Genomic DNA, 25,468 nt, shown 5'->3' on the forward strand with positions numbered 1-25,468 from the left:
AGTTTAGGTGCAGCCCAACAGCAGTTAACCTCACAGTCTTTCATGCTGCAAGAGCCAAAGCCAATGAATGCTTAGAGAGAGTAAGAAAAGATCATTGCATGCATTCCTGCTCCATTTGTTCTAAAAAATTTTGGGAAGCCTTCAGTAGGTTTTATAGTTAACACTATCATTTAACTATAGCTGTGGTACTGAAGCAGGGGTGGTGCCAAACAGCCTATCACCCAGACTCTGGCGGATCATTTTGAGATGATTATTGACATTACCAGCCATTTCTCCACTGCTGTGCAACCATTGGGAGGCATGAGTTGGACTTCAGAGTCAACTATTCTGAGTATTACTACTGCTCTTTCTGTGTGTCACAACCAAATCCGATACAGCATCCTGTAACACTTGCAGACAGCATCGAATCCAGTCCTACTGGAATGTTTTAATTCATTGTTGCAGGACAATTTTGTAATTCATAGAGGGAGGCAATTTTGATACCTCTCCTCAAATCAAAAGAAAAAGGAACAAAACTGTCCCAGTAGTTAATGGAGCATCACCTTCGTGAGCTGTATAGGAAATACGTTGGCATGAATTGTCAACCAGCATCTGGTGTGGATTTTAGAGATGAGACTGCTTCTTAGCTGCTCTCAGTTTCGATATTAGAGATGTTGGTTTCCGATTGACAATGTGATCCTGCTAGAGGCAGCTATCCAGCAAGCTTTCTTACCATAGACAGCGTTGTGTAGGGATATTTTTTGACCTCAATAAGATGTACGGCACTACTTAGAAAGACAATATTTTGAGAGAGCTCTACCAATGAGTCTTTCACAGCCACCTACAGATATTTATTTGGTCCTTCTTATCTAAACACACTTTTCGTACCGAGTTGGTGACATGCTGTCATATAGTTTTTTGGAGGAGAATGGTGTTCCCTTGGAAATGTTTAAAGTGTCACCCTCTTTGTTATAGCCATAAATTGCATAATGCCTGTGGTAAGGAGTCCTGTGCAGTGCTCCTTATCTGTGGATGATTTTGCAGTTTCTTTTGTTCCTTCTCCAATTCCGCAACAGCAACTTGTCGGTTACGACTTAAGGTGATGAGGTTGGAGGAGTGGGCCACAAAGAAGGGTTTTACATTTTCTGCAGATAAGCCTCCCCCCCCCCCCCCCCCCCCCCCCGCTCTCTCTCTCTCTCTCTCTCTCTCTCTCTCTGTGTGTGTGTGTGTGTGTGTGTGTGTGTGTGTGTGTGTGTGTGTGTGTGTTTCATTTTAACCATCATCATAATATTATTAATTTTCCTGATTTGCCTATGAGAAACACCATTCTACTTCTTAAAATTTCTGGGCCACATTTTTTGATTCCAAACTGTTGAGGTAACCACACCTAAAGAACCTGAAGGTGAGGACCCAGAAAGCAAAATGTCTTAGCCACAGATCTTGGGGAGGGAGAGTTCTGTCAGAGTGTGTGTGCTCCAGTTTTATAGGGCTTTTGTGTGATGAAGATGTGGGTGCTCAGTGTGTGGATCAATGAGACCATTATGAGGGTATCAGACTGTATGCAGGTGCTTACAGGACCAGCCTCATACCCATTCTCTGTGCCACTCACCATCTGGCGGCAACTCCTCATGGTGTGTCAAGCATATAAGATACTCAATGCTTCCATTTTACCAGTGTATGGTAATGTTGTTTGTCCAGGTATGGAACACCTCATCTCCAGTTGTCTAAAGGCATCAAGGTCATTTCGCATCTACATGAAGCATGTACAGTAGTCACTTAGTGTGGAGCAAGTACATACACAAATCCACGGTTTTAACTGACTGCTAACTTGGTTACTGCAATTGACCAGAGTAATTTTATGTCTAGTGTAGTACAGGAGAGGCTGCACTCCTGCATGTGTTCTTAATACAATCTTTTGCAACATTTTAAAAGAGTCCCACAGCTATATAGCTAAATTCACAAATGGGAGGAAACAGGGGGACACTGTTGGTTGCTCTCTTGTTTCCACAGATAGAGTCCTCAAGATCTGATTGCCTCATGAATCCACTGTGTTTGATGCAGAATTGTACTGATCTTGAGGGCACTGGAGCAGATGACATGCAAAATTCTGTGTCTGTTCCACCTTCCAGAGTGCCCTTACCTCTCTACAACATTTGTACTGAGCAGATAAAGCAATCTAGACTATCCAGGATGCCCTTTCCGCGTACAAAGACTGGGGAAGCAGGTGTCTTAATGTGTTGCAGTGTAGACTCATGTGTTGGTGGGAAGAAGAATGGCTAGAATTGACAATTAGCTGCAAATGATTAAGTTAACTACTCACCCATGGTGTACCTCCTTCCAACCATGCAGACAGAATGAGGTTCTTCTCACTTTTCTTGGCAAACAACACAGCCCTATGACACACACCTTCTTTTTCTGGTGAATAGAATAGAATAGAATATTTTTATTCGCCTTTCAGTTTTTTTCATACAATTGGCTTCGTCAAAGTTTACAATGGAGTACAGTTAGGTCAATAAACACTTATATACACAGAATTATTTAGCTTATTTAAGAATTGAAAACATTTATCACTTATCAAAATGAGTATTTCCTAGGAATTCTTCAATTGTATAGAATTCACTGCATTTTAACCAATTTTGCAATACACTCTTGAATTTATTAAATGGGGCTGTACGAGCTGAGTATGGTAACTTATTGAAAAATTTTATGCCCAAATGTTTATAGTTATTATGTACAGCAGCTATCCTTGAGAAAGGAAAATCCAACAAGCGACTATTTCTAGTATTGTGTGTGTGTACATCCCATCTCGTGCTAAATTTGTCCAGATTTTCTTTAGCATACATTAAACAGTTATATATGTACATGCTAGGTACTGTCATTACATTGAGATATTTAAAGTGGTTTCTGCAGGAATCTCTGGGTGCTAATCCTAGTATACATCTGATGGCCTTCTTTTGCCATCTGAAAATACATTTAGCCCCCGAGGAATTACCCCAAAGCAAAATTCCATACTCCAGATGGGAATGGAAGAAAGCAAAATATGACTGGAGTAACAGCTGTTTGCTCACACTGTTTCTCAATTTGTACAGTAAAAAAAGTACACGGGCTAGTTTGCTGCACAGGTGATTGGTGTGTTCTTCCCAGGAGAGTTTTTGGTCTATGTGCAATCCAAGTAGTTTCACTGCTTTATTTTTACTTTTTGTAGCTTTTAGGTTAAAAATTATTTCTTCTGTTTTTGTATTGTTTATGCACAGTTGATTGGCCTGACACCAGTGACTAGTCATTTGCATTATTTCTCTGTTGTTATCCTGCACAGATTGTAAATTGTCACCTGAGGTTATTAGTGTTATATCGTCAGCGTACAGTATATTCTTACATGGAATATAAATTGAGAAATCGTTAATATAGACAATGAACAGGAAAGGCCCAAGAACCGAGCCTTGGGGTATTCCTCTTTTTATAGGGAGTATTGCTGATCTCTGTTTATTTGCCTATACAAGCTGTAACCTATTGCTTAAATAAGATTTGAATAAGGTGAGTGGTATATCTTCAATACCAAAGTATTCTAATTTTTTAATGATTATGTCATGAGACACTGAATCAAATGCTTTGCTTAAATCAATAAGTGTTCCAGATATATGCAGCCTCTTTTCATATGCTTCATATACGTTGTTCACCAAAGCTTCAGTTGCTTTTACAGTTGATAGGTGAGACCTGAATCCGAATTGCTGTTCATTTAGTAGTTTGTTGCTTTCAAAATAGCTGTATAGCTGCATATGCATCCAATTTTCTATTATTTTGGATATGATTGGTACTATTGATATGGGTCTGTAGTTGTTTGGGAGGTTTTTATCACCTTTTTTATACATAGGTAGTGTAACTGTGAGCTTAAGACATTCTGGAAAAATTCCTTCATGTAGTACTCTGTTTGACAGTGAGAGAAGTGGCATTTTGATTTCCTTTGCTATACGCTTTATGATCAAATTACTGAGTACATAATAGTCTTCTGTTTTGGAATTGCTTAGTTTGTGTATCAATTTGCAAATGTCATTTAGGGTGATGGGGGTCCAAGTAAATTTCTCACTAATCTGTTTTGTATGAATGAGTAGTGTTTCTGCATCTGTGGTAGAATTATTGAGTGGAGTGGTAGTGGCACTATTTACAAAATAATCATTGAGTGTATCGCAGTCTATAGGGATGTTGTTTTCTTTATTGATGTTATTAATTTCCTGTTTTATGACTTTCCAAGCTGCTTTACATTTATTTTTGGAATTCAAAATATATTCATCATTTGCATTGCACTTAGCCCCTTTTATTTCTGATTTGTAAAGTTTTCTCATATTTATGTAATTTGCCTTGTCTTGATCACTTTTTCCAGACTTATCCTTCAGAATTAGGAGTAGTATCCTAAGTTTGTTAAGTTTTGGAGTGTACCACTTGTTAGTAGGCCACTGCTTATGTGTATTATTAGGATGTTGTCTTTTTGTTACAGTGGGGCACATCTTTTCTACAATGTGCTTAATTTCTGTGAGGAAAATAGTAAAGCATTTGTCAGTTGTTTTGTTATTATTAATTTTATGAGACCAATCAATTTCCTGTAATTCACTAATCATGTTATTTACATTGGATTCTCCTAGAAGTCTATATGTTACTTGTCTTTCTTTAGGGTTGAGTTTTGTATTTTCTATTCGAAGCCATAGTCCTGCATGATCTGATATTCCTAATTCTATTACATCACATTCAAGAGTATCTTCATATACATTACTAATTATGTTATCAAGACATGCATACTGTCTGGTGGGCTTTTCATTAAGACAATAATAGTTCAGTGATTTCAGAGAATTAACCATATAGATAACATTTTTCTTCTTTGCCCTTATATCTATGTTAATATCCCCTACAATTATAATTTTATGTTGTTTATATTTGGACAACTGCAAAATTAGAGTGTTAATTTTTTCTATAAATATTATTTCATCAGATCTTGGAGCTCGATACACTGACACAATTACAATTTTTTGTGTGTGCATTACCATACCAGCTACTTCAAATATGCCTTCAAGGCACATTTTGCTAAGGTCTACTACTGAATAATCTAAATCTAGTTTGCTTTTAACATAGATTGACACTCCACCATGTGAAATGCTTCTTCTGCAATAGCTAGTAACTAGCAAATATCCTGGAGGAACACACAAGCCTATTTCAGACTCTTTCATCCAGTGTTCATTGATACACAATATACTGCAGTTAATTTTATCAAGCCAGTACTGCAGTTCATTGATTTTACTACGAAGTGATTGTACATTTATATGTAAAAGGAGAACATTGTTATTTGCACAGAAAGGTATTTTAATGTCACAATGTCTTGTACGTTCATTTATTTTCACCGCTCTAAAACAACACAGTTATCTGAATTAATTACTTTTCTGCATTTTTCCCTTATCGTGGTTTCTACCCTTCCTTCCCCTCTAACGTTGTATTGCCTAAAAAAGGAGGTCCATAAGTGTCCATAGAAATAGTGTCTTTTAAAACTAGACAGTTGCGTTCGTGAATTTCATTTATAATTTTGCTTATCTCGTGACAGAGTAATTTTTTACCCTGGTAATTCAGATGCTCACCGTGTCTGGTGTGCAGATTTTTCGCCAGTCTGTTAATATCTACTACATTGCATTTCGCGTAAGTAGAGCATAATTGTTTTATTCTAGCATTGGTTTTTCGAATTTCTTTATTCACACACGCATTATACACGAGGTCGTATCTATGAGGTATCGTCACAACAACAGTGTTTTTCATCATATTTACGTTTAAAAAATCCCTCAAACCTGTTATGCACTTTCAGGCTTCGTTATGAGCTACGTCGTTGGCACCAGTCACACAAACAACGATGTCACTGTTCTTCAGTGTATTCCCGTGTTCTGAGACACCTTCAATAACGTTTTTGGTCTTCGCGCCGGGTTTCACGATGCCAGTTACACACAGATCCGTATTCACTTCTTGTAAAATACTAGCTAGCTTTCTCCCTTGATTGTCAGCTAGAAAAAGCACATTGCATTTCTTTGCCTGCTGCCTACGATTCCCGGTGGTTTTAATTTTACCGTTTGCAATTTTAATTTGATTTTCCTGTTGGATGTAATGTTTATTTTCAATGTTTACGAAGTTGCTGCTGTCTTCTGATAAGACACTGAACCTATTTGTGCATACGAGACCGGTTTTGTTTGATGAATTTTGTTGAGAGAAGGTTACTTTTTTACGCGCTTTGGTAGGCAGTTCTTGAGAAGCAGGGAAAATGTTTGAATGGTTTACGCACTTTTGATCAGTATTTTCACTTGGAACAGTGTTTGAATTATTAACACACTTTTGGCCGTTATAGGCATTATTTTCCACTATTGCACTGTGACGGTTTGTGTACAGGAGCTTCAAATCATTAGTAGTTTTCCGTATTACATTTTTACCTGGTATTTTGCTTGATGCCGTTGTTTGTAACTCGCGGTTTTCGTTTTTGAGATTTGTGAGTTCTCGTGTCAAAGTGCTTATAACTTTCTGGAGACTTATTAAGCGTTCATTTATCTTCTCGATTTCACCTTTACACTTTTTGCAGGCACCACTTTTTACAACGTAACTGTAACTTTTAGGAGCACTAATATTGTTCACATGTGCACTGGACGCCATCTTGAATGAGAGGGCTCTCTGATGTGTAATGCATAGTCTGACAGTTGGGAAGAAAATTAGTTGCCAACAGGCTTTCCCTCTACTTTAATTGACAATCAGACAAATGTGGTACATGTTTTAATGTTTTGTGAAATGCTGTACTTTTTCCTAAAACTTTAGGGTGAAGTTTTTAATATACTATCGGGTGGTTGGCTCATCCATATTTTTTGTAAGTGATCAGCCAACCACATACTCCTTTGTATCTTCTTGTCTTTCATGTGTTTTAATTAACACTTTTAGAGCACCTGATCATTTAGCATTCTGTTACAGTATGTGAGCCAGTGAGAGTGCGCTGGTGACCGGTGGTGAGATTGGGAAAGAGAGAGTGCAGTTCTGTATCCTCTTGCTTCTCACTTCTTTTATCAAATTTTTGAAGTTACTGCCACATTTGTTTCTACTAATTTTTATAAGGGTACAGACAGCTTCAGCACTGAGCACTCATAAAACACACACACGCACACGATTATGGGGTAGCTGCAGTTCTACTACCAATGCTTAAAGAGTATTCTTCAAGTCCAAGATGAACAACTGTACAACCGAGAAAAATTGCCTTGCAGTTGATGGGCCATTAACAAGTTCCATCCATATTTATTTGGCAAACCATGAAAAATTGCCTTGCAGTTGATGGGCCATCAACAAGTTCCATCCTTATTTATTTGGGAAACCATTCATCATTTTGATGGACCACTATTCTTTATCCTGGCTAACTTAGGATCTGTCGGGTTGACAGGCGAGATGGGTGTGAAAGGTTCAGGAGTATAACGCCACAGTGATATACAAAAGTGCACACAAACATAGGACATTTTCCGCCTTTCAGTGAATCCTCTAGTGGAACACAGCAGTGTGGATGAAATCTCGGTCCTCACTGCATTAAATGACATTACAAGCATCAGTATAAGTATTAAATGACATTTCTGCTAAAAAGAGGGACGACTCCAACTCACCTAATGGTGCTTCCTGTAGAAATGTGATTAAAAATGAGAGACAGTTAGGCAATGCATGGCTGTATTTGGAATATTGGCTTGTTACCATTGTAAGGTTGAGCTGTATATAGTCTGCTTTCATGCCCAACAGCTAAATTTGCTGTAGAAATATTACTATCCTGTGATATTTTATTCGGATTTATCCAAGCATCAGCAGGTAATGTGAATTTAAATAAATACAAGTTGCAGTAAAAGCAGAAGTTAATAAAAATAATAATAATTGATGTAGTTGACACTGATGATTTATTTTATCAGGTAAATAATACACATATCAAAATGGTGGTCCTACAGATATTGTTTGATCATGAAACATTCTGCCTCCATAGCGCAGCAGTAGCGTTACCACCAACCACGCAAATGGGCTGGGTTTGATTCCCGGCAGGGGATTGGGTGTTGTGTGTCCATCGTCATTTTCATCATCATTGTCATGCAAGTTGCTGAAGTGCTGTCTTTCATCATCACTGACACGCAAGTTGCCAAAGTGGCATCAACTAAAAAGGCTTGCAAACCGGCGGCTGAACCCTGAAGGGGGTATCCCGGCCAATAAATGCCATATGAGCATTCCATTTAACCAAGAAACAAAATTTTAAAAAAATATCAAATTTCATGATTGAGTATTTAAAGTGGTAGTAGATTCCCCAATTACTATTTAATCAACATTGGTCTGTGAAAAAAAGCCCAGTTCCATTCTGTTAAACTAAACACAAAATATTCACCAGCCCATAAATAAGTAAAGTGCATTATGGCAATCAACATATCAGAAATCTAGTGATCATGAGTTGATGCCCACAGTCTATTCAATAATAACTTCAGATTTGCAGCCAAAAATAATCAAAGTTCAAGACACAACACTGCCTACCATTCGCAAAAGGTTAAAGTTCCAGTTGACTTAGTCCCATTCGACTCAAAATGTTGAAAGTATTCAAGTGGCCACTTGCAACCCTAAACCTACCACTTTCCAAGTCCTAAACTCGTGCTATCAGCTCCTGAACATTCATGTGACCTCCAAGACTGATTTTCATTGTATGACTGTTCAGCCAGAATGATCTGGAGCTGTCATTGGCTCACACTTACAAGCCTTTTGTTTTCCTGCCAAAAATTACACTGAACATAAAGTACAGAAAAGGGACCATCATTTAAAATACATACATGCTATACAAACTACAATTACAACATATATGGTAAAAGTCTTTCTCTCCCAGTCCCCCTCAGATCATATACATTATCCTATGTATAATAGTTTATGTACTATAAAATAAAACACGAAATCTGTGCACATGTTCTTATGATAAATGACAAAGAAATTGTCATTAAAGCATAATCAAAAATAAAGGTTGCCTGTTCAATAGAAGCATACCTTTGTGCTTTATTCAGTGTTGGTACAGGGTGTTTCAAAAATGACCAGTATATTTGAAACGGCAATAAAAACTAAACGAACAGTGATAGAAGTACACCATTTGTTGCAATATGCTGGGGACAACAGTACATTTTCAGACGGACAAACTTTCGAAATTACAGTAGTTACAATTTTCAACAACAGATGGCGCTGCAAGTGATGTGAAAGATATAGTAGAGAACGCAGTCTGTGGGTGCGCCATTCTGTACGTCGTCTTTCTGCTGTAAGCGTGTGTTGTTCACAACGTGCAAGTGTGCTGTGGACAACATGGTTTATTCCTTAGAACAGAGGATTTTTCTGGTGTTGGAATTCCACCGCCTAGAACACAGTGTTGTTGCAACAAGACGAAGTTTTCAACGGAGGTTTAATGTAACCAAAGGACCGAAAAGTGCTACAATAAAGGATCTGTTTGAAAAATTTCAATGGACTGGGAATGTGATGGATGAACGTGCTGGAAAGGTAGGGCGACCGTGTACAGCAACCACAGAGGGCAGTGCGCAGCTAGTGCAGCAGGTGATCCAACAGCGGCCTCGGGTTTCTGTTCGCCGTGTTGCAGCTGCGGTCCAAATGACGCCAACGTCCACGTATCGTCTCATGCGCCAGAGTTTACACCTCTATCCATACAAAATTCAAACGTGGAAACCCCTCAGCGCCGCTACCATTGTTGCATGAGAGACATTCGCTAACGATATGACGGCGATATGCATGTGGGCAGCATTTGGTTTACTGACGAACCTTATTTTTACCTGGACGGCTTCGTCAATAAACAGAACTGGCGCATATGGGGAACCGAAAAGCCCCATGTTGCAGTCCCATCGTCCCTGCATCCTCAAAAAGTACTGGTCTGGGCCGCCATTTCTTCCAAAGGAATCATTGGCCCAGTTTTCAGATCCGAAACGATTACTGCATCACGCTATCTGGACATTCTTCGTGAATTTGTGGCGGTACAGACTGCCTTAGGCGACACTGCGAACACCTCGTGGTTTATGCAAGATGGTGCCCGGCCACATCGCACGGCTGACGTCTTTAATTTCATGAATGAATATTTTGATGATCGTGTGATTGCTTTGGGCTATCCGAAACATACAGGAGGTGGCGTGGATTGGCCTCCCTATTCGCCAGACATGAACCCCTGTGACTTCTTTCTGTGGGGACACTTGAAAGACCAGGTGTACCGCCAGAATCCAGAAACAATTGAACAGCTGAAGCAGTACATCTCATCTGCATGTGAATCCATTCCGCCAGACACGTTGTCAAAGGTTTCGGCTAATTTCATTCAGAGACTACGCCATATTATTGCTACTATTGATATGTGGAAAATATCGTACTATAGTGTTTCCCAGACCGCAGCGCAATCTGTTGTTGACAATTGTAACTACTGTAATTTCAATAGTTTGTCTGCCTGATAATGTACTGTTGTCCCAAGCATATTGCAACAAACGGTGTATTTCTATCGCTGCTCGTTTAGTTTGTATTGCCGTTTCAAATATACCGGTCATTGTTGAAACACCCTGTATCAAATATTACGTTAAAATTATCACTGTATAGTGTTGAGAGTCTTTATTATAGCCTAAATTTAATATTTAATTAAATAAACTAGGAGTCACATACTAAGTCATACATATAATACATAGTTACAAAGGTTAAGGTATGAGGAATGTCGTGCTGTATTCATGTTCTGTCAGCGAGGAGAATACGATGATCTTGCGCATTTATATAACTAAAAAGGTATAGCTGTAATACCTTGTTTGTCAAGATCACAATAAATGTTGAATAATTATTAATTCCAAGTTTCTTGTGCTGGCCATTTTTGCAGCAGCTGTATATAAATTACAGTGGCTAAAAGAAAAATGCAATGCCTTCTGATGCTGCATATTAAGTTTTTTTTTATCTTGTGCACAATTTAAATAAAAAGCTTAATGTGCAACATGCAAAAGGCATTTTTATTTTGAACCATTGTAAGTGTTATTAATTTTTAATGATTTTCATAAGAGTATTCATTTGCTGTTATGATGTAACTTTTGTAGTTTTTGTGGTATACATGATATTAATGTCTCAAGATGTGCACCTCAGTGCTGAGATTACTCTGATGTGATTCATTGTAAGTAACCCCAATCTACCATATTGCAACAGCCACCATCTTCAGTTCCAGTACTTTCATCCATGTGCTGTTACGCAAGCCAATGCTCATCCCACCCCTTCCAAGCCTTTCCATTCCTCTAAATTGTTCGCCATGGCTGGTGACCGCTTGACCCTGGTAACTGTGGCTGGCCGCAGCCCGACTCAGCACCTCCATACCTCGCCTCAGCTCCTTAACCAACCTGTTACTGACAACTCTAAGATTTCAATAACTTTGGGTTGCTGATAGTTCGTCACCATATGTGTTATGTTAAAAGATTCAACACCGCTGAAAATCATCTAACACTGAATAAGGAGGAACTGACCAAAGGAGAGTGCCACTTATTAAGTGGAAATTGGATAAGAGGAACTGTGATCTAATGGGGCATGAATGGTTGCTCTTTGCCTCAGTCCATCTATGGCACACTATCTTGAAGTATTTTGATGATGCTCTAACATCTGGTCACTTGGTATTCAGGAAGATTTCAAACAAAATCAGACCTAGGTATCAGTGACCAGGTCTCTATTGTTCTGTTAGATGCTTTATGAGCCACTGTAAAGAGTGCCAGCAGCAGAAGCATATGGCACAGTTACTTCTGTGGCATCTGATATAAATGTCACCTGCAGCAGCACCATCCACTGGAGGAATCAAAAGATAGTCTGTATCAATTATTCCACCCACTAAGCTGCCACCAGAGCTGTGCCAAGTGCTGAAGCTCCATAAAATGCAAGGTTCCATGTAAAAGAGATCAGTCTCAAGCATGGAGCACTCCATGTGATGTTCTTTAATCAGCGGAAAGTTTTCCTGTCTAGACTAGTATCAGAGGTAATTTAATGTTGCGACTTCTCTCAATGGATGAGAAGTGCATACTACCCACGCCCGAATGGCCTCACTGAATGCTTTAATATAAGACATTGGCAGATCTGTGCTTGGTGTACATTGATACCAAACAGAGAGATTGGGGTACAATACTGTCTTGTGTGACACTCACATGTAACACAGTGAAGCTGCACACTACAGCCTCCACAATGTTCTTTCTACTCCACAGTCAAGGCTGAGACAACAGTTGATGCATTGTTCCCATTTCCACCAGACAATAATCAGAATGACTATGTGCAACACCTCTTAACCAGGATTGATGAAACAAGACAGCTGGCTCACTTATGGCCCCTGGATGCCCAACAGACTGACCAGTAGCACTGTAATAACAAGCACCCACCTATGAGATACAGACTGGGAGATTTGTTATGAATTTTTTGTCCTGAGTGGAAAAAGATACTGTTGAGATGGTTTCTAAAATGTTACTTTGGGCTGTCATATCCTTTGTGGCTTGTCGGACATTATATACAAAGTTGAGGATTATGGCCCTTCATCAGGAAGACAAAACATGCAGATACCTTGTCTATGTCCCCTGATGTAGCCCTACTACAGTCCTAAGGTGCAGATTGGTGATGGAGACCTCTTTTTCGAGGGAACAGAAGGCCTACTTGATGGTCATGGAGGGCTACTTGATGCTCATTATAATGAAGAAGATGGAGATAGTACAAAATGACCTGAATGCAAGAGTCCTCCAGTTTTGTCATGCAGAGGACCACTGACAAGATCTAGATGTAGGATGCTGTTGCTGGTTCGAATGAAAGCTTCTGAAACTGTGGATCTAACTTTCTCCAGGAGAGGGAGCAATGCTACAGATTGTGCTTCTCGTATGGTGAAGCAGCAGTTAGTATCGCTAGCTGGGGTGCGTGGATCGTCAGTTCAGATCTGATCACCAGCAAATATTTGTTATTTAATATTACCACTAAACCCCCAATTCCTTAATAATTAAACTCCCATGTGTTGTATTCTCTTTAGCCACTTTTATGTTGTCTTGTTGTCTCTGTAGAGCTGTGCCTTGGGAAGCTAGGAGGGGATGTTGGTTAGTGGCTGGTATCCTCCTCCTATAACACAAACAGCATGCAATTAATAACTGGGTTCTCTATTCATAAACAAAGAGTTACTTAACATAAGTTTCCATGTGCTGTGGTACAAGCTCTTATCTGTATAGTCCATGTAGCCCTCAATGCTGTTGAAATAGAAATCCACTACGTTCACTATGAGGTTTCTATGTGCTGCCTGTCTCTGTGCTAGAGGCTAAGTCTGCGGCTCCGTCTTGGTGACATGCTGGAACTCCATGGCTTACAGATTCGAACTAACTGGAATGAACTGATGCCCTCCGGTCCACAGCAGTGATCCTAAATATTGGCAGCTGAGAGGGCATTGGCAGTGTGTTTCCAGAGAGTCTTGTTGTTGGGTTCTTTCGATATTCTAGTAACCTCTATGTCACATGGTGTGCTGGTGCCAGTCTACGGAGCACACCATGGATAAAACAACTTCAAGCTTCTGATTACTTTATGGCTAAGTTAATGTATTCAAATATTTGACATACAGCATGTAAGCGAGAAAAAGTTAATGTAAAGTTTGAAAATATGTTAAAAGTTTGCCAGAATTTGCTAAGTGTTCTCATTGTCAAACACTGCATGGTTTGTGATCCATTTTAAGTAAAATTTAGTTTTTCACACATCTCAAAGTTCATGAAATCATATCTCCTAAACTATGTATCGCAGAGAGACATAATTTTGCAGGTATATTCAGTGGTATGTAAATTGTGTGACAAATATGGTGAGTAGTAAAGAAGTAATTAATTAAAAAATGTCATGTTTGATACAGCAGTTTTACTGCATGAACAGTGAAAATGTAATAAGTGATAAACTTCATTCTTGTTTTGGCATTTTGTGGTTAGTGTCAGTGAAAAAAAGTTCCATAAAGACTTGAAATTATATGTAAATTTTGTTGCAAGTCATTGAGCGCTGTCATGTTTAGATCAACAAATGATATGAGAAATGCTTTGCATTGTCTTTTTCTCTCGTAGGCCACTGGGTTGCTCAGCATGTCGGACAGGTTTTTTCTGCAATGAGATTAGGAATGCTAAACTTTATAGCTTTGAATTTTCCAATTTTGCTCATTAATTTAAACAAGAAATCATGTCATTGGGAAGAAAGCAAAAACCACTGTTTTCCATTTTTCAGCTAGTTTCTAAAAATCAGATTGTAAAGGGGGGGATTTATTTTGCTACATTAAAATCTCACAGTTACAATTAAATGCAAGTGACTGCTTCATCTCATTTTTCAGTTTTACTCTTCAATTGTAGAACAATTCTTTCATTGTATTAATTCTGTGATTACTTTCAGATTTTCTGTATTAATGGAAGGTTAATGTAGTATCTCAAATTTTCACATTTTGTTCATCATGAGCTGCACTTGGAGTACTGAGTTGTAGAAATGTATAATTATTTTTGTGTTTGCAGGATTACTGGCGCAGTCTCTCACAGGTAAAAGATTTTCTGGTGAAAGGAATGCAACTTCAAAGCACAGGCTAGAAACCAGAGCTTTGGATAATAAAAATACCTCACTCCAAGGAAATCGCCCACGAACTTCAATGAAGAACTCTCACACAAATTCGAATGTTCCCTCACAAAGTAAAGTCTACATTGAGCCAGCACAGTGGGTACGTTTGATATAAATAACATTATATGGTGTATGTTTGCCAAAAAATATGCTTTCTAAGTTTTATTGCTATCCATTTATTGGCTAACGGTACAAGCCCCTGACTAACAACTCATTCTGTGAAAACTGCACATCAACAGCACTTCCCCTTTCTGAAATATTTTGTGTGCAAGTTTTAGGTGTTTCACTTTGTGTTTGTGTGTATACCTTAATACATATTTAGAGTAAAAAAATGCATCTATGGGCACATGTTTGACATCCGCAAGTGTTTGAACTGCAGCACTGGATTAAATTAAAGTCTCAGTGCATTAGGAATTTTTGTGGGTTCTGTTCTTAATATTGCATGTAAAAATACTCATTTGTTTGTTAATGGAAAATAAGCCTAATTGTACTGAAATTTCAGTACACTATACAAATTGTAACAGTAGTATATTGCTGAAAATGGGAGCAGAAACAATAAAGGAATGATACTGCCACGCCCTCAGCTGTCACCTACATCACAGTTCCGAACTACACAGTGAGATGACTGCCATCTCCTCCATAGTAAAGAGATATGTGGCATCTTGGCTGGCACCTTACAATCCAGTTACCAGCCACATAACAGAGTGCCACAGATTGCCACGCTGCTAAGATGCACACAACTGAGCTGCAGCTCACCATACCTGTGACAGCTGCTGTGGTATCTGGTGGATGCCACAACACTGAAGTTACTGGTACCAGCCCATATCCACGGGCCATATGACACAAGTATGACTTTCCAGTACTCCTCTGCTAGGTGGCTTTATAAGATGTCGCCTAGCAGCTTGCCAGTCAGCCTGCGAGTTACAGTTTGCTCATTGAGTTCCATTTGTCATAGTGCAGTGCACGCCAGTCAGAACCAGGATGTCAGTAGTGTAGCAGATATAGATACTATCAACAGTAGTGTTCCCTTATGGTGCAGACTGTGTACTCAAACTTTAACTTCAAGAAATGTTATTGAGTATTCCAGTTTGACATCATATCTGGACTATCTTTCTATTGCAATCATTCAGAAGCAGTTATCTGTCAGTAGTTGCACCTAGACCAGTCGCTTGACTGAATTTTTTGCTGGTGCTGCCATCATGTGCAACCAATGCAACAACACAGCTTCTACATCATGCACAACACTTCCTGCATGCCACCAAACTACTTGTACAGTGCCTTGCCTGTCTCAATTTACCCTTGCTCAGGAGTCAGCTGTGCTGCTCCCACTCCCTCTGAAGTTCAGCAACACATTGGTTTCATGGCCTGCCTTCCTTGCTGCATTGGATCACATCCTTCATCTTTCTGCTATTTCCCTTTGCTTAGCATACCTGTCCCCAGCATTGCCTCCCTTGACCTTCCCCAACACCACTGCACTGAGACCACCTCTTCAGGTTCTGACATTGCTGACACACTCTGTGATGGCCCTGGCGCCTCTGCAGGCTCCAGCACCACTGGCTCCAGGACCACCAGATCCATGCCACTGGTTCCACCAAGCACTCACTTCTGTGCCTCAGGCTCTGCTATTGAGGCTACTGGTTTGTGCACCTCAGGCTCTGCCTGCTCCTGCACCTAGCACTCCATTGGTTACTGCACATAGTGCTTTGTTGGTTCCTGCAGCATGGGCTCTTCAGATTCCTGCACAATGAGCCCTGTAAGCTCCTGCACCATGAGCCTATCTGGTCCCTAAGCCACAAGCCCTGCTTGTTCCTGCACCATGGGCCCCACTGTCTCCTCAGCTAGGAGTCCCACTATCTCCTGAGTCAAGGTCCCCACTGGCTCCTCTGCGGTGGGTCCCTCCTGCTCTGACACCTCCTTCTCAAATGCTACCAGCTCCTGCACCAACAGTTCAGTGTCACCAGATCCTGTACTGCCATGGTGCCTGCTGGCTTCTGAGCCACGACCCCCACTGGTTCCTGCCTGTGCCGCCCCCCCCCCCCCCCACACACACGCCAGCAACTCCTGACACCTCATGGTCCAATGCCGCCCATATCAGTGCCACCCACCTGGTGCTGCCTACTTCAGTGTCACCAATTCTAGTGCTGCACTGTCCACTCCAGTGCCACCCGCTCTTCTACTGCCCCACTCCAACATCCCCAGCTCTGTCGTCTCCCACCCCAGGACCTCCAGCCCTGCAGCCCTGGCACCACCACCTGCAGCACTGTCTCTCTTGGTTCCAAGATGGCCACCACCCTTGCCACTGGTCCAAGCCTCTCTTCTGTTCTAGCTTCACTGGCATCCTCCTTGCTGCCAGCCCACATGTTGCCGTCCTGTGCACCACAAGCCCATATGCCACTTTCGTGCATGCTGCCAGCACACTAAATGCTTTCCTCCATAGACCCTGCCCTTCTGCTTCCAGTGCCTTCAAGTTCTGTCCTCTTTGTGACATCAGCATCTTGGTCTGGTGGCAACAATGCGCTGTCCACTGGTGACTCTGCTGACCACACTTTGTCCCCTCTGGACATGTTGTCCTTAGTTTGGCCCCCTCTTCTGCCTGTTTCAAACTCACAAAGCCCTGCATCCTCTCCTAGGGTTTTTCCCTTCAGCATGTGTTTCCCATTTGCCTCTGGTACTTGTTTTCTCCTTTGTGAGACACGACACAGTTTCTCCTGGGCCCTGCTCTACATCCCAGCACTCAGGTTTCCTGCCTCAGACATATTGGGTCATAGTCCTCTCCTGTATCCTCCAGTTTCAGCAGAGTGCATGTCTATTCTCTTCGGGACACTCTCCATGAGTTTTCAGTTGGACTTCCCCAGTGCACCAGTATGTGCCGATCATTGAAGTTTTGGTGCAAGTGTGGTCTCGCAATGTCACATCTCATTCAGCGGTCTGGTCACCCTGTTTGGATGACAGAATTGTGTGTCTTACTTTCTACGTCTGCTACTCTCTGTTTTCTGTCACACAGGTGTCTCATATTTTCTTCTCCCTGCTTCCAGTCCAGATCTTTGCCATGATTTTGGCTCTGCAGTTCCACACTGGGACACTGCCTTCCTCCAGGAGGCACTTCCCTGTGATGGCTTTGCCATCTCTCCCTTGGGAAAGAAGGTCTGCTGCATCTGCAGTGCATTTTTGTCATAGCTGACCAATTCTAGTGGGATGGTGGAGCCATCTCCTCTGTGGAGGAAAGGGATGCTGCATCCTTGGCTGTCACCTATGCTGCAGCTGCTGACTACATAAAGGGGGAGCTGAGTGGTCCATCATCTACTCCGTAGGTTGTCAGCCACTGCAGTATATGGGAGCATTACAGGGCCATTGTTGCCAGCAGCAGCTTGCCTCTGCAGGCCACGTGATACAAGTATGTCTTCAAAGGGCACCGCACAGCAGCTTGCCAGTCAGTGTGGGAGTTCGAGCTCCAGTTAATGAGTTTGACATCAGCGTTCAGTGAGTTCACACAGGAAGACCACACACTGACTTTATTGTAGGCGGGATTCCTTCAGTGGGGAAACTCTTGGTTGCCAGTTAAGTATAAATATCCTGTGTCTCATCCATTTGTCACCATCTACTCTTCCTCAGCTAACTTTCGCTACATCTCTCACCAACAGAAAACACGCAAATGTTAAAAGGCATTCATAGCAATTGGAAAACTGTGTATCATCACAGTGGCATCTCATGTCCTGTAGAGGCATTCAGTTGTCCCTTCCATACCTTAATCTGTTAATGTGTTCCTTCTACTCAAAAACACAGAAAAACATTCTCACTTACAATAATGTTTATGTCTGGTGTGGGGCGATTACTCTTCAGTCAATTGGCACATGCGTGCCTCCTACAGAGGAGGCCGGTGACTAGGTGTGGGGTGGCCAGATCTCTGTAGCAAAGTCCATTACAGTGTCCAATAGAATCGAGATCAGGCATCTTTGGGGAGGGGTGGGTTGAATGGGGTCACACTAGAATACTTACAGCTAGGTTCTTCAGACCATTTTGACATGATTCGAGAGCAGTGGGTGGTAGATTGTTTTCCCAAAGTTCAAAATGCGAACAAATGGAGGCACATGATCAGCAAGAGATATGGCAGACAAAAGGGTCTCATTTTGTGTTGCGTAAACATCCTCCAATACATGAATTACTTCACCAGCTACCTGAATGGTACTACACAGATGGAAGAAAATTGCTTCACCAAGGAGGAGTTGTCCAACATAAACAAAAGTTGGTAGGCATGTTTCTACACCTGAAAGATGGTGACTGTTCACATTTTGTGCCAGTTGCATAAGAGTGTCACTAGTAGTGCCCTATGAGGGTGCAAATCAGGTTTGTTTTAAATACATGCTCTTACGGTTGTGAGCATGTTACCTTTGAGATGAGATGTAGTGAGTTCACGTTACTTAGGAATGACTAAAGTGACAAAGATGCCATTATCAACAACTCACTGAGTTTGAATGAGATCATGTAATAGGGCTAGGAAAAGCAGGATATTCCTTCTGCAATACTGCGGTAAGATGTGCTGGCAGCGGTGATCACAAGAATGTATGGTCACAAGAAGACCAAGCTTTGTATGGCCAAGTGCCATTAGAGGGAAGACCATCGTGTTCAGCATAATGGCACATTGTACTTTGTATGCAGCTGCAATGTGAGCATCAGTTGGCAGTACAATGACACAACGAACTGTTACAGGTTGGTTACTTGAAGGATAGCTCTGAGCAAGATGCCCTGTAGCATGCATTCCACTGACCCCCAAACACTGCCATTTGCGACTTCAGTGGCATCAAGTGAGAGCTCATTGAAGGGTAGAGTAAAAGTGTGTTGTGTTTTCTGATGAAAGCTGGTTCTGCCTTGATGGCAGTGATGGCCATGTGTTGGCAAGGAGGCCAGTTGCGGGCCAGCAATCAACCTATCTGTGTGCCAAACACACTGGACCTACACTTGGAATTATGATTTGGGATGTGATTGCATGTGACAACAGGAGCATGCTTGTGGTTATCCCATGCACCCTGACTGCAAATTTGTACATCAGTCTGGAGATTCAACGTGCTGTGTTGCCATCAGTTTAGTAACTGAGCAAGCACTGTCCCCTGGGACGGCGATCAACTAAGTCCATGGAAGAACTCTATGACTTAAGTGCCGAGAAGCAGAAATCCCTGAATAGTCCAATTCCAGCTGTAGTTGATAGTCTAGATGAGGGCAGACCAAATGTTGTGGCATTGAGGTACCAGCAGTGGTGAAGTAACAATGAAGTACAAGATAAGACTGCCAAGTGGGGTGCTGCATGCACTTATAAAGCCCTGGCGGCTTAGAGATATGCTCATCTTAGTTGAGTCTACAAAGATGTAGTATAGTGCTATTGGTGTAGTACCATTGTGCAGCTATTTGATGTGGGTATAACATCCAGGTGTTGCCAAGTTACTGTGGAGGCAGCTATGTGCAGGGCCACTCCTGCATTGTACAGCTGGATGGCACTGTGCATGAGTCAGGAAAGGCCAGCCAAAGGCTGTGAGATGTGTGACTTGTGGCCATGTGGTGGTAGGCGCTATGGTGTTATCACAGTTACCATGGCTGTTATACTCTGGAGGTAAGAATGTTCCCTGAATTGAGGTACACCATATACACATTGTCATGGTAGAAGGTAAAGAACCCAAAACCTTCATGATCTCAGAGATGGAGTGTCCCATGCTTAAGCCATCCATGATTTGGCCACCATCAGATGCACCAAAATCACGTATAATGCCCATCCTGCACTCAACTGTCAGCCAATGGCCAGAACAAGGTTCAGGAGTCTCGTTGGACAGTTGTGGCAGGAGCACTTTTTCTGCTTTTGTTAAAATTATAATTATCAAGCTAAGAAAAAATACAATGGTAGATTGGGGGGGGGGGGAGGAGGGGGAGGGATATTAGGAATGGGAACAGCTGTGTAGATAGGTCTAGCAACCATTCAAGTCCAACGTGTTGTCTTTAATAACAGGCTCTGCCACTAGTAGTGAACTTACCTTCGTTAACTGGTTAGCGGTCGTATAGTTATTGGAACAGAGTTTGTTTACAATATGGCTGCTTTCACGGGCAACCACTCCTCAAGCACTATATCATATATGCTGAAGGCTCAGAATAAGCCAGCACATCCTTTTCAGAAGAACACAGCTGTATGTGTCTGTGTAGTCTGAAGAACACAAGAGTGTAAGCTGAGCACTTTTTTTTATGTAACTATACAATTACCATGTGTCTCCATGATATTATGAGTTGTTACCTTTACTCATTTCATTGTTTGTTATACTTCATTCAATGTAGTCTGCCATCAAAAACAATAAATAGAGTAGAAAGTTACAAGATCTTGGTCAAATAAATTGATGAAAATCATAGATCTGTTGAAATATTTAGGTCTACATATTTTTGTTGTAATGATTATCACCAACTTTGAAGTTACAGAAATCAATAACTTAACACATTATGTCAATGTTGGAATTATGAATACTTCACAGTTGATGTCAGTGGAGCTAAAATTCCCATCCGCTCATTCAGATGTAGGTTTTCCTGAAAAGGACCACTTTCCTTCGCTATTGTTATCCAGTCTAGGCTGTGCTTTATCTCTGACGATTTCATTGTTGATGGGAAATTGATCCTTTCATTTTCCTTGATAAAGACCTGCTTATAGAGAGGAAAGCTTTAGGTTGGTACAGTTTTAATCTGCTATAATGGTTTATTCAGTACATATTCTACTGCAGAGAGAAACTTTCATCTTAAATTAAACCAGACCATTTATTTGTTGGCTATTTTAAATCCCATACTAAGTCCACCTCCACTAGTTTACTTTTTCAGTGATCTGAAACCTTCATACATAATCATGATGCCATCATGCATTACCCTTATCAATACGATGTCGAATCTGCTTGCACTCATACACACAGAGTGTAAACTGCTTACCACTCCTTTGATTTCAGACCTAGATCTCATTCACTGTGATTCTTGTTCCCTTTGTCTGACCAATAATTGTCTCACTTTTATGGCGTGAATGGATATGTGGGAATGGAAATTGTTTTATAATTGCTTGAATAATTGGAAAAATTGAATGGGGAAAATAGTTGAAAGAAATTTGAAGGTGATTTATGAATCTGTGCACAATCTTGGGTGAAGTTTAACTGATACCAATATCAATGCAGTCTAGGTCAATAAATATAATTTGCATTATGTACTGCTTTGCGTTAATTCCATTGTGTTTAGTCTTGATTGTGACAATGTCAATGCAGGAATGCTCCTCTGGATACCGCATAAATTCTTCGTGTCTGCACCGAACCTCTTGATGTAGAATCTCTGCAGCAAGTGAAATGATGAGCAGATACGAGTTGACCTCTTAAACATGCGAGTAAATATAGCTTTTCCAATAACTTTTTATGTATAACACATTTAATGAATGCAGTTGAAGTACGCATTTTTAACAATGCTGGTATGATGGATCCAAGCAACGCCCGTATGCTACCACTTCTCAAAATGAGAGTGTGAAGATACAGTCAATAATAAATTGGAAATCATATTTCTTATTTCGTTTCATACAGATATTTAATAATGTATCCTTGCCACAAAACAACTCATTAATTTACCTTTGGCCGTGTTTATAACTCATGCATTTTACATATAGCTCATGTATAAGAAAAGAAAAGAATGAAAAAATTATATAGTTCAATGCAGTTGCCCCCACTGTGCAATGACTTCATACGGAGGTGCATAGTGTCTGAGCTTATTTCCTTTTTTTGAAGGTTGATAATCGTAGCCGGTATGGGCATAACCTTTATCTTCAGCCGTTGGAGTTATCCTGAGTGGTTATCAATTTATATGGGCATGTTAGCTTCTTTTAACCCACACATGTAGAAGTTTTCTCTCCTAACAAAGTGCTTGCTGTAACTGCATAGTCCCATTACTGTCAGTCAGCATCTGCACGGTGTTTAGCTTGAGAAGTATGCATGCGCAGTCCAACATCCAGTATTGTCACAGTTCGTGCACACATGATCAGTACAAGGCCAGAGTGTCCATGACATGGATTTACAGTAGCTTCCACAGATTCGTGACGTTTGTTTTCAACAGCATAATCCTTTGTGAAATCTTCGATGTCGTGCCAACTGGTTTCCATATCAGCGGCCTGATGAATTTATTTCATGTTGTCGCTCTCACTTATTCGGTGGGGAGAGCAGCTTTACATCTGACATCCATTGACAAGGTTAAGTTCGTTGCTGCTTTTATGGAGTTGCCGATCACAAAAAATTCATGCTACATGAAGTGTTGCCAATTTTAGTTTACCACGCGCACATCCATGTATTGTCTCAACACACGTACACTTACACCATGGAGCCAGGTTTCATATGTCTTTGCACTTTGTTTTTGAGTGACTTTCATACAGTTGCATTAGATAAAGTTTCTGTAGTGTCCTTTCCACATACTGTACACATAATATAACATAATAAAATACAAATTCAATTACAAAATACATTTACCCTGTTCATTTGTTGACATGCCATTATCGTCTCTCATATACATTATAGTCTGTAATACGTGCTCTCTCCTATATATATGTAGGGTCATTATTTGTCATTTTGTTTTAGTACATTTTGTTAGATTTCATTTTCGTTACATTATTAGATTCCAGTTACATGAGTACACATTTTACTCTCATTTGGTTATACATGGTTCATATAACATTCATACAATAACAGAGTCTATTTTCATTTATAGCATAAATTGACATACATTTCATTTCAATTTACAATGACTTCTTGTTGGAGCATATTTATAAATTCAAAAGAATCAGAGAAGCAAACAATAATCTCTACAATTGATACCACGCGCCGCTCAGATAACTACACATGGCCTTGCCTCTATAGCATTCTCCAGGAAGGACCGACACACTACAGGGTTGTGGAAATTCCATGGAAAGGCATTTATGTGCTCAGTTATGTCTCATTAATGGACTTAACTGTGATCCCAAGAACAAAATAATTTGTTGTTTAGAAACACAACCCAAATCTGATGATACCAATCATATCAAATATTTATTCAGGGCAGCTCAGTATTTACTTGTTATGTTCATTGTATAAAGGATAACCATTTCATGTGCTGAGGTTTACAGAATTGTATCAGAAATGTGGTATGTTACATATAATGAGCATAAACAATGGGCATGTAAGTAACAAATGTGCATAAAAATTTCAACGTAATTCAGGTTTTTGACGCTTTCATGGGTAGTCGACACTCAAAGTAGTTGGGTTTCAACCCCTTTATTATTTGGTAGTGCTCAACCTTAGTTCATCATCGTGATATTTGATTTACTGCAACGCTTTGCTTCTTCACATACTTTCACACTAACACATTTATACACGTCATAAACTTACAACTGTGTTTACTTGCAGTGTGGTCCTTTCTTGTGTTTATATGGTACTTAACACTCTACAAGCATTTATTTTTCTTCACTTTAGGACGTGTCGACTCATCATTCCCCTGGAAGAAAAAACATAATATTAACATAAAGCTAAATCTTCATAGATAAGTGTATACTGGCTCGATGGCTACTAATACCTCTTTCATGTAGTCAACCATGTACTCATTCACTTCAGTGTACAGTCATGCTGTTGTTGTTGTCCTCAGTCCTGAGACTGGTTTGATGCAGCTATCCATTCTACTCTATCCTGTGCAAGCTGCTTCATCTCCCAGTACCTACTGCAACCTACATCCTTCTGAATCTGCTTAGTGTACTCATCTCTCGGTCTCCCTCTACGATTTTTACCCTCCACGCTGCCCTCCAATGCTAAATTTGTGATCCTTTGATGCCTCAAAACATGTCCTACCAACCGATCCCTTCTTCTAGTCAAGTTGTGCCACAAACTTCTCTTCTCCCCAATCGTATTCAATACCTCCTCATTAGTTACGTGATCTATCCACCTTATCTTCAGTATTCTTCTGTAGCACCACATTTCGAAAGCTTCTATTCTCTTCTTGTCCAAACTAGTTATCGTCCATGTTTCACTTCCATACATGGCTACACTCCAAACAAATACTTTCAGAAACGACTTCCTGATACATAAATCTATATTCGATGTTAACAAATTTCTCTTCTTCAGAAACGCTTTCCTTGCCATTGCCAGTCTACATTTTATATCCTCTCTACTTCGACCATCATCAGTTATTTTACTTCCTAAATAGCAAAACTCCTTTACTACTTTAAGTGTCTCATTTCCTAATCTAATTCCCTCAGCATCACCTGATTTAATTTGACTACATTCCCTTATCCTCGTTTTGCTTTTGTTAATGTTCATCTTATATCCTCCTTTCAAGACACTGTCCATTCCGTTCAACTGCTCTTCCAAGTCCTTTGCCGTCTCTGACAGAATTACAATGTCATCGGCGAACCTCAAAGTTTTTACTTCGTCTCCATGAATTTTAATACCTACTCCACATTTTTCTTTTGTTTCCTTTACTGCTTGCTCAATATACAGATTGAATAACATCGGGGAGAGGCTACAACCCTGTCTCACTCCTTTCCCAACCACTGCTTCCCTTTCATGCCCCTCGACTCTTATTACTGCCATCTGGTTTCTGTACAAATTGTAAATAGTCTTTCGCTCCCTGTATTTTACCCCTGCCACCTTTAGAATTTGAAAAAGAGTATTCCAGTCAACATTGTCAAAAGCTTTCTCTAAGTCTACAAATGCTAGAAACGTAGATTTGCCTTTTCTTAATCTTTCTTCTAAGATAAGTCGTAAGGTCAGTATTGCCTCACGTGTTCCAACATTTCGACGGAATCCAAACTGATCCTCCCCGAGGTCTACATCTA

The 25,468-nt window shown here is 40.5% G+C and overlaps 1 protein-coding gene across 2 annotated transcripts in view; it reads left to right on the forward strand.

Annotated features, from left to right (window-relative positions):
- LOC126335357 (cilium assembly protein DZIP1-like) overlaps positions 1 to 25,468 on the forward strand; it is a 249,019-nt gene that overhangs the window by 142,178 nt on the left and 81,373 nt on the right. For both annotated transcript variants that reach the window (XM_049998546.1, XM_049998547.1), the window contains one exon: positions 14,529 to 14,728. In XM_049998546.1, coding sequence (XP_049854503.1) covers positions 14,529 to 14,728 — 200 coding nt within the window. The remainder of the gene's footprint in view (positions 1 to 14,528; positions 14,729 to 25,468) is intronic.

Source organism: Schistocerca gregaria, chromosome 2, assembly GCF_023897955.1.
Source record: "Schistocerca gregaria isolate iqSchGreg1 chromosome 2, iqSchGreg1.2, whole genome shotgun sequence".
NCBI classification, from domain to species: Eukaryota; Metazoa; Arthropoda; class Insecta; order Orthoptera; family Acrididae; genus Schistocerca; species Schistocerca gregaria.